The following is a 10,522-nucleotide window of genomic DNA, read 5'->3' as shown; positions in this document are numbered from 1 at the left end:
GGAGCCTTGACATGAAAATCTAAACCTAAGAGATGAACTTTTGACCCGATCCGGGAATCGAACGTTCAAAGTTTGTATTAAACCTAAGCTTATATAAAAGTCCTATTATAATATAGAGCACTTGGTTATCTATACAAATCTTGGGTGTGAACTATTGCTCTAACCAGGTTGCTTTTCTAATAATTTTAAATGACAAAGTGACATGGTGATAACAAAAAAAACACCCGGCTAATTTTGTTGTGGGCTTAGACCAGGACGCAATTTGAACCCTCGTAGCTTTAGTTTTAAGTTTAGGAATATGGTTATCGCAATCATCTCACTACCACGGTAGTACTTCTTATGTTATGTACGCATCAAAAGTGCCACCTATGGGCCTAGTTGAATAAAGATATTTTTGACTTAGACTTTGAACCAAGAACCTAGTGAACTAAAGTAAAACATTGAACTACTAGGCAGTAAAGAATTATACGATACAATACAATTGTGTAAAACAATAGTATTATTTATACGAGTATGTCCCTAGTGACTCGTTAACTACGTAGAAACAATTTTGTATGTTTAGCGGAAATAAACGATAATAATTACAATAATCGTCATGAAACAACTAAACCTGACTCTGTATTTATTGTCCTATGGTTTGTAAGGAAATAGTGATTTGCATTTCATTATGTTTTAAATAAATAGAGTAAAAAGTATTAAATATAATTATTTTGTACAATTACAATTGGTTTATAATACAAATTAATTAATTATGATTACAAATAATACTAAAGTAACTATAGAGAGTTGTAATATTATATTTTTCAAATATAAATATTTATGAGTGACTTTTTACAATAGGTCTAATACGTACTAATTTAATGAATCCTAAAATAAATTAATGAAATAAAAAATAAGGCATATTTAGGAAATGAATAATAATTGGCTTCTAACCTAATAATTAAAATAGCACGACCCAAATCGAGCTACAGATGGGAAATGGGAATTTTGTAGTTACATTTTATTCATTTTTCAAAAATACACAAAACTTTTCTTAAATATAGTTCAACGGGTACATACCGTGATAATATTTTGGATTTGTCGATATTTAGACCCAGTTGCATGGAACGTTGTCACGACGGGACACAACACAAAACTTTTTGTTTAGTATTAATATTATTATCTAGTTTTTAATTAAAATGTTAATTACCAATCCTAAAACTACCAGGAGAGCAGCTACACAAGGAGTGCTAGCAGAATTTGGACTACTAAGGTCTCTGATGAAGTAAGGGAGCACGTTCAGCGGAGCTGCGTAGTTTCTGATCCAGATCGGTCCTTCGTGGATCAATGAGGAGTTGCCTAATTCCTTCCACCTACCAGCGGGAAGGTAGATGTCGCGACTGGTCGCGCCCTGAGTTACTACGGGAGCTGCTAAGATATTTTCGCCGAGAAGGAATTCTGGAAATAATACGATTTTGAAATAAAATAAAAAACTGACTTTTGACAGCGTTTTGATGGCGATTCCCGGCGGGGAATAAACGTGGCTAGTTACCCCCCTACTCTGGTACTCTAAATATACCACATATTTAGAGTACCTACCTCTAGGATTTTTAATACCGGACCAAACATTTATGTGTCTTGCCTATGCTATCTGTTGAATCTTTAAACATTCTAGAATATTACCTTCTATCCTTTTTCACGGAAAATGTTTCATTATATAAAAACCCGCGATACAGTAAATTGATACCCATATAGAGGGAGTTCTGAAAAAATATGTACCCAATCCGCCATTTTGTGGCTGCGGCCATCTTGCACCCATTTCTATCAAATAGGTGTGTAGAACACTCCCGACTAATTCACCAAAAAAATCGGTTCATCCGTTTGTTTGTAACGATGCCACAGACACACAGTGCGACATGTCTATCTTATAACACCCCGTAGTTTTTGACGGTTAAAAAGACAACACTACTTCAATCCGCCAACTTTAAATAGTTTCCAGTTTTGCGTATAGCATAATCAGCTTAATTATCGTACTTACCATCCCATATCGCGTGCGCGGTGGTATCTTCCGGCGCAATCCACCAGATGGGCGCGTTGACAGGCGAGCCGTCCGCCACGGATCGCTGGCAGGCCCTGATGATGTCCGGAGCGTATTGCTCGTGGAGCGCTACTAACTCACGGCTGATCTGCACCGTCTGTATATATATCAAAATTTGAAATCTTTGCGATAAATAGTGCTCCGCAGTCAAAGATAAAGTATCCCTATCGCTGTACTAAAACTGTTAAAAGGGATTTCTATAGCCGTTTCTAATGAGTCGATAACGATTGTACAGAAGCCAATGGTTGAAGATGTTTGATGACCCGACCTCGTCATCGTAATCCCACGGCACGTAAGAGAACTGCATGCTTGGCATGAACACGTTGGCCTGCAGCCACCGGATGAACAGCTCCTTGGAAGGCGTGGTGTTGTTGTAGCCGTTGCCGCCGATCATGTCGGGCAGCACCAGCGTGTATCCGTTGAGGTTCATCTGCAGCAGCGTGGTGATGAGAGTTGGCAGCCCGTTCTCGAACGTGAAGTACGAGTCCTTGTCGATCATGCGCACGAAGATCGGCAGGTCTTGCGTTCTACGACAAATGAAATACTGAGCCAACTGCTTGGTCCGTCCTATAACAGTTCACTCTCTAAAAGGCTAAAGGACTCTCCCAACGGAAAGGTTTACGTATAATCAGGATGCTTTTCATTGCTTTTCTTACATAGGTCTTTCGATGTGAAACATCTATAGGCGGAGGGTAAACCAGATTTTTGGTGTGGCGACACAGGCCGTGGCGACGCATCGCCACGCTGTATGATTGAATTTTCGTATTTCGTATGCTAAAATAAAATTGCAGGTTTTCAGGTTTTATTTTAGTATATCGTTCCTATTTGTTTTATGGCCATTTTTGCCAATTTTCGTTTGGAAAAATATGCTGCCAATACAGATCTCAATAATATATTTAGTTACATTCATATTTTGTCGTTACCGATGACCAATCATTTAAAATTCAAGCAAGAAAATTAAGCTACTGCTTTTACAATTAAACTACGTCTAAAATTAGAATCCTAAAATAAATAGATAAATTTATACTTATTCTTTTATCGAGTATAAACAATGGCCCAAGAGGTATTTTTTAAATTGTGAGAAATTGCGTTCCTTAATAATAATTTGGTCATGTATAATTTTTTTTATGACCATGCAATAGCAAATCCCGCTGTAGAGGTTTAATTTCTGACTAATGTTATTTGGGTACCCCTTACTTTTGTATGGATGGATTGGAGAATGAAGTTTAAAATAAATTTAAGTATTTATAGGTAATGATGCCGCTTCATAAATAAGTATACTTATAAACTCGGAAGCGGTAAAACTTTTGTGTATTTGAATAAAGATTTGCAGCTTCGGAGAATAGGCTAAAAAAATATCAGAATACTATGATTCTGATAAATTTTTTTGTACTCGAAATAGTGTGATTGAATTGCCGTTGAATTGCCCCATATAATTATGCCATATCTCAAGAGGGATGACATGTAACCGTGATAGGCTGTTGATGCAGTTTCTGAAGATACAGACGCCTAATGCAAATGATAAAATAAAATGTACACCACACAGAAAAATTATAAAAAAAATGCAAATACAAGGTTAGGTTTTATCAACGGACGGACGGTTCCGGCCGTCAAGTTACGGAAGGAAAAGAAGATAAAAAGAGTGCCAAGGTACAATTTGACGGCCATATAGATCTTTTTCAGGCAAACAAGGACATAAAATATGTTCTATAGATGTAGGGTACCTAGACTGTTCGATTAATATTAAATATAGGTATTTACTATTATCACAATAATAAAAAAGTTGCTTTTACCCGTATCCGGACCGTACTTCGACCATTGGACCAAACTGTGCGACGCTTTTAACGTATTCCGTTGTTATCGCCGACGGCTGCCCGTCAATGTCGCTTTGCAGAACAGGAATCTGGAAAAAACAAACCTATAGGTATTATAAGGCCTCACATTCCCCACTGCATATATGTGCAGTATAAATAGCAAGTCAATCCGATCGCTTGAAAATGCAAATAGGTATACGAAACGCCTGCGGAAGACTGGTTTTTCTTGCGCGCTGGTTCTTTCAATGAGTATAGGTACAAAGAAGTTGACTCTCTGTGTTCTGATTATGGTATGACATTGCCTATAATCTAACTACATATCTTATTATCAAAGCTAATAAAAAGTGGTGGTAAGTGATGATGCAGTATATAATGGTAGCGGGCTTACTTGTTAGGGAGTATCGAAGTCATACCCCAAATCAGTTTCTACGCACCGGAACACTAAATGGCTCAACGGCACGGCTTTGTCGGTAGCGTGGTAACCTGGCACGGCCAAAGCCTACCACCAGACCGGACCTGAGGAAATTCAGAAATTATAAATTCCCAAATACCCCTGCCGGGAATCGAACCCGGTACCTCCTACTTAAATTCACAGTGCCCACCGTTGCGCCTATTGGGTACAAACAAGCAAACAAATGAAGTTTGCGGTTCATTGTTACCTGCGGAGACCAGCTGGTCTCCCCGCCGTCGAACTTGAAGCTGTCGATGCCGTACTGGTCCCGTAGCAGTTGTACCCGGTCGTTGTACCACTTGCGGGCTTCGGGCTTTGTGTAGTCCACGTAGGCGGCCGTGGTACCGTTGTCGTTCCACCAGCTCGTTACCTCTGAGCCCTCTTCCGAGAGGACCAGGTAGCTGAAGGAATTCACAATTTCAATACAATATCTTCATCAACCTTCTAACGCCTCCTCTCTCATAGGAGAGTTGTCCCACCACGGTGCTCCAGCGCAGACTGGTTGGCTTAATAAATTGATCTTTAATATATCTTTACGGTGGTTAGGGCAGACCAGAATACAGTTCTGAAAAGAGCAATCTGCTTAGTTGGTTGCCGGCTCTTCTTGGTAGAATTGGTGCCTTCCGAACCGGTGGTAGAGTCACTACAAACAGACGACTTTTTAAAAGTGCTTCTTAACTAGGTTTCATTGGAATCAATGAATTTTGTTTTTTTCGAGTTGTCATCACCCCTCCGATTTCCACGGATGAGCGGCGCATTTACGAGTTAAGAAATTTGTCACGACGCCCGCGCCTTTACCTAACTAGTTTATTTCAATTAGTTAGGAAAAGGTTTTATCTATTTAGGTACTTGTTAGTTAGGCAGATAGACGCAAAAAAAATATCTAAAAAGACCCTACTAAAAATCAATTTTAACAAAGAATTAAGAAAAATAAAATTACACCAACAATGGGATGGCTGAGCTTGGTGATCTCCACAAAATTTTTCAAAGTTTTAGACAAGCATTTGCACAAAGACTATCCAAGAGGAGAATGCCGGATGTAGTATAGGATTTGGTTCCACATAGTACGAGTACTTATAAGGTGCCTTCTTGGAATTTATCTCATTTTGAAGGGTTTAATACAATACAATACATTACTAAAAAACGAAACTGTGTTCTGGCATTCTCCTTTATGCAACTCAGTACTTTCTACGCCTCCCAGGATAGCCCTGTTCTAGCGGATAAAAGTTCATAGATACTAATACATAGGAAAACTACTTTAAACTTACTTGTCATTCAACGCGTCAGTGTACCAAGGCTCGCAGCCCTTATTCATGAAAGGATGCATCCAAATGGTCACTCGGAATCCTCTCGACTTCAAAGCGCTCACTGTATTCGACATATTCGGGAAACGGTTTACATCAACCGTCAAAGAACCGTAGCATATCTCCCAAAGGTCGTCAAGTTCGAACTGACTGTTTGAGAAATTGTAACGGTTGATTTCGTCCGCAAATTCCAGTACCACGTCGTGGTTGATGGCGCTTTTGTAGCGGGCCCACGTAGACCAAATAGGAGATCTGATCATCTTCTCGTCAGGATACCCGGTTGGTTTGCCCAAAACCGTGGCGACTGCGTGTTCATGCGCCTCTCTGACGTTGTCGAAAATCCCGATTACGTAGGGCATCTCCAACCGGTCCCTTCTGCTGGATGAATACGGGGCTCTCACTTCAGCTACGAAGCACGTCGTTCTCTGTTGTATGACGTTCTGGTCGACGAACAATGGGACTCTCTTGTCGAAGAACAGATATGTGCCGTCGGAACCGAGCCAGTAGGGCTCCGCAATACCGCAGTTGTCAGCCTCTTTGGTGACGTAGGAGTAGTCCGGGAGCACGAGGTTATCGATCGGCCACAACTGACGTTTCTGCTGAGGACCTCCGTACCAGTTGTTTGTACCTATAAATGATTATTATTCAACAGGTTTCCTCTAGAATGAGAAGGTTTCGGTTTGAGAACATTATGGAGAGCTCTCAGGCTTGAAGTATCGCCTCACGTTGTTTTTCCGCAGTTTTAAATCCAGTGATATTTAATTTTTTAAAACGCACATATTTTGACAAGCTTCTGTTCCGACATTGAAGTCGACGTCGATCATAAACATTTAATTGCTATAAAGCTTTCTAGTTATAGATACGTAGGGTATTTTAAAATTTATTGAGCTGGATCGGTAATTTGGAAGCCCTATAATAATTGCTATTGAAAATTGCAATGGTTTGTTTATGTGAGTAATTATTATGAATGGAGAAACTATAAAGGCATGATATAAACAAAGTGAAAAACCATTTTTTTTCAATGCCGGAAGTGCAGCCGCAGGCGGCTTTATGTGCTGTACCTACTATTTGCATTAACTACTAATATTTTAAGTAAATTCATAAGCGTTGATAGCGCAGTGGGCAGGAGCTCGACTTCACTTTCGAGGGCCGAGTTCGAATGCCAGCACGCACCTATAACATTTCTAAGTTATGTGCATTTTACGGAATTAAAAGTATCATTTACTTCGACGGTGAAGGAAAACATCGTGAGGAAACCTGCATGCCTGCGAGTTCTACATAATTTTCCACCATTGCCCTTTTGGTAAACACGTCCATGGATAGATATATCGCGGAGCAAAAGTTGTAAGATTATACTACGACGTATTGTATTGATTCTTGGGGAGGTGCATCAAAAACCCGGCTTCATAAGTTGGAGCGAGCACAGAGGGCAGTCAAAGTTAGTTCTTTTCTACCTTATAGATTTCCCACTACTACGTTATTTTAAGAAAGTAAAGTTCTCACAGTAAGACAGTTAAATTTATACAAAAGGTTATTTTAAAGCAGTATAAGAGAAAGACCCTAATATTCTACGAAAATTAAAAGATAAACGTCGTAAAAATGTAGTATGTGATATTCCTATGCGTAGCACAACTTTCTCTAACAATGTTTTTGCTTTCCTGGGTAGTTTTTTGTACAATAAATGCAATAAGGTTCTTTCCATTGGCTCACTATCTTCCCATAATTGTAAAAAAGAAATAAATAAGTGGCTCCTAGATTTAGATTATGATAAGACTGAAAATTTACTTTCTATACAAGAATAAAATACCTACCGTACACATACACATAAATACACACATTCATATACTCACAAAACTACTATTATTAGATAGACTAGATATTAATTATTAAGTACTTTGAAATTTTGTAATTATAAGCACAAAGCTTATCTCTTATTGCAACTGTTAACTGGGGAGAGCACTGGTAACTATCATACGAGTTTATACTCAGTTTAGTTGATATAAACAGTCGACTTACAAGAAATGGTCATAAATTAGTGACATCTGCATATCGTCTGCGAAAGGTGCAGAAGTCATTTGTGGGATTGAGTATACGCTTTTATAATATGATTCCTAAGGTAATTTTAGACCTACCAATGCATAAGTTTAAATAATGTGTTTAAACACATTTATTAAAGCGAGGTTATTATACAATTGATGAGTCTCTTAATGACAAGGTTGCTTGGAAGCATCCGGCTCCGCTTTCATCTCTCACAAGATAGAAAAATGAATGTTAAAATGTACTTAAAATGTAAATTTTTGATGTTGGAAAAATTATTATTATATACTGACCTAAGTTGAGACAGTCGATCAGGCGCGCATTGGTCGGCGCGCGCCACGCGACGCTGATGACAGTTCCTCTCTTGGGCACTTGTATCTGGCGGCTGCTGATGCGCACGCTCACGTTGTTGCTGAAGTACACTAACAGATCCTCGTCCACCACGCTGCCCGTGGCTACTCCGGCGTAGCGGCCGATCCACATGAGCGTGCTTGCGGAGTTGTCTGCACACATGGCATACAGCTAGAAATCCCAGCCCCGGGCTTAAAAACTATTAGCGTTTCGGTTTCACAGATAAAAATGGCTCATACTGTAACTTTTTTGCCATCAGAAGAAATCGAATAGAATAGAAATAGAATCAGCAGTAACGGCATTCTGAAAGCACTAATAGATCGATACGACTCTCCAATTTAGAAGTTGCAATTTACAATTTGTGAAAAAGTGCCTAAAAGGTGTTCCAAGTCGTGGCTGATTATGCAGGTAACTCACTCCTGGTCACAATTATGTTGAGGCCTCCGCTCGTGTGGTCCTGCACCCGCACGCCGAGTTCTTCTTCGCTCACCAAGGCCACGTCGACCGCTAGCGAGCCCGCGACTAGCGCAGCTAGCACTGCAAAACAATCAGTGTCAAAACAGAGTAAGTACCAGAGCTTTTTGTAAGCTTATCCCGCGAAGTACTATTGCATTGATTTTTTTTTTTATTCCTCTACAAGTTAGCCCTTGACTGCAATCTCTGGTAGTTAGCCGTGGCGTGCATAGAGGCACTCTTACAATTCCTATCCTTAAGTTTTTTATAACTCTTACTGGAGATTTTCTTCATTTTATATCATCTGTATATCCTGTGCATACCCTCTATGCACGCTTCTGGTAGTAAGTGATGATGCAGTCTAAAATGGTAGCGGGCTCACTTGTTAGAGAGTATGGTAGTCAGGCCGGTAATCGGTTTCCTCGTAACATCGCACCAGAACGCTAAATCTAACACAAAAATCTAACAAACTTGGAATAGGAGAAGTTTACCCCCATTTATTTATTACAGATATATTATTTGGATGTAATTTCCACTTGTGCACTAGAGCTCTGGGAGTTGATAAAGCTATGGGAGAAGATGGATTTTTATCCTTTCCCGGGGAGATAATTGTCTCCTGCCCAAGCTAGCCTTGTATTCGGAAAGCAGATATAGGATAGTATATGTTCTTTGAACCTCATTTTGGCATAATTAGCATCTTAAGAGTAAATCCCTACTAATATTATAAATGTGAATGTAAGTTTGTTTATTACGCTTTCACGCAAAAAGTACTGAACCTATCATCATGAAACTTTGGAAACATATTCTTGGAGGTAATAGAAGTAATATAGGATACTTTTTATTACGAAATTAAGCTCAGTTTGGGAGAGGTGATGGAAAAGTTTGACGGTTTTACACAAGGACTATATACAAAATAATAAAATGTTCTTCGTTAACCTTTAGCATATAAATTAACTAACAATGCGATTCCGATTCGTCCTATAACGATTACCATTTTTTGTAAGTGATAGGAGGATTTTTTATATGAGTACACAACTTAAATATTTCAGTACAACTACACCTAAATTTAATGTCCATGTGTCAAAAAACAAAAACAAACGAAGACGGGCAACAGCTAGTATCTTATAATTTCTCAATAGGGCCCTGCCTTCAGTTATCTTGTAAACCTGCACTCACCAAGTGTCCCGAACATCTTGCTCAGCCGGCAGACACTGTCCCACTGAAGGCTATTGTATGTTATTATGAACACATATACTTAACACACTATCTGTGTGTTAATCATGTATTAAAATTATAGATAATACGTGAAGAAGTTACGAGGCTCTTTGGATACCTTTCTCATTGACTGGGAACTCTTTCGCGGAGTTCAGCGAAACCCTACCAAAAATAAATACTTTATTTTACCATCCTCCCTGGCTCAGTAGTAAGCGCTATGGTCTTACAAGTGTACGTTCTGGGTTCGATTCTACGCGGTGGAAATATGGGAATTCATAATATGAAGGAAAAACATTGCAGGTTTCCTACCTGCATGACTGGGATTTGTCCATAACGTCACTGGCTCTATTTTAAAAAGCGGTTGTCATTATATATTTATTTATTTATTTATTCAAATACAAGTCCATTACAATGTCATATAGATTACATAATTATTATATTTTTCAAAAAGAATGTCAATCTAATGTTTACATTTGAAATAAAACCCTGTGAGGGCGCTGTAACCAGGTTGAGAGGATTATATGCCCAACTGAAGACGATTTCTAATAGTATTTATTTACTGTAGCGGTCTCCACATCACAGAACTAGATGGCGCTACAAAAATCCTGCATCGCGCTAGCGAAGTGCTCACGAAGAATGCCTATATATATAACTTCCAAAAATGAATGTTCATACCTCGGTCCCCGAGCACGATCACCCGCTCGGAGGAAGATCTTCCTATTGTTACGGTCGAGCGTATCACCATAGCTCCCGTACATTTACTCTTATCTAAGTATTTATTATGTGGTAAATAATATATTATTAGTGTTTTTTTTAATAT

General features: G+C 39.0%; 1 protein-coding gene across 1 annotated transcript; it reads right to left on the bottom strand.

The window, feature by feature from the left end:
• Nucleotides 1-782: 782 nt before the first annotated feature.
• Nucleotides 783-9,721, bottom strand: LOC120632639 (myogenesis-regulating glycosidase-like). The gene is made up of 9 exons (XM_039902587.1): nt 9,664-9,721; nt 8,452-8,571; nt 7,977-8,186; nt 5,611-6,274; nt 4,551-4,743; nt 3,871-3,980; nt 2,346-2,604; nt 2,018-2,174; nt 783-1,437 (listed from the first exon to the last, which is right to left on the bottom strand). The coding sequence occupies exons 1-9, from the start codon at nt 9,677-9,679 to the stop codon at nt 1,163-1,165; spliced, it is 2,004 nt and encodes a 667-aa protein (XP_039758521.1). The 5' UTR covers nt 9,680-9,721; the 3' UTR covers nt 783-1,162.
• Nucleotides 9,722-10,522: the final 801 nt, after the last annotated feature.

The sequence above is a fragment of the Pararge aegeria genome, chromosome 20, assembly GCF_905163445.1.
Source record: "Pararge aegeria chromosome 20, ilParAegt1.1, whole genome shotgun sequence".
NCBI lineage: Eukaryota > Metazoa > Arthropoda > Insecta > Lepidoptera > Nymphalidae > Pararge > Pararge aegeria.
Note: the sequence above shows the minus strand (reverse complement) of the source record. Positions and strands in the feature narration are given on the sequence as shown.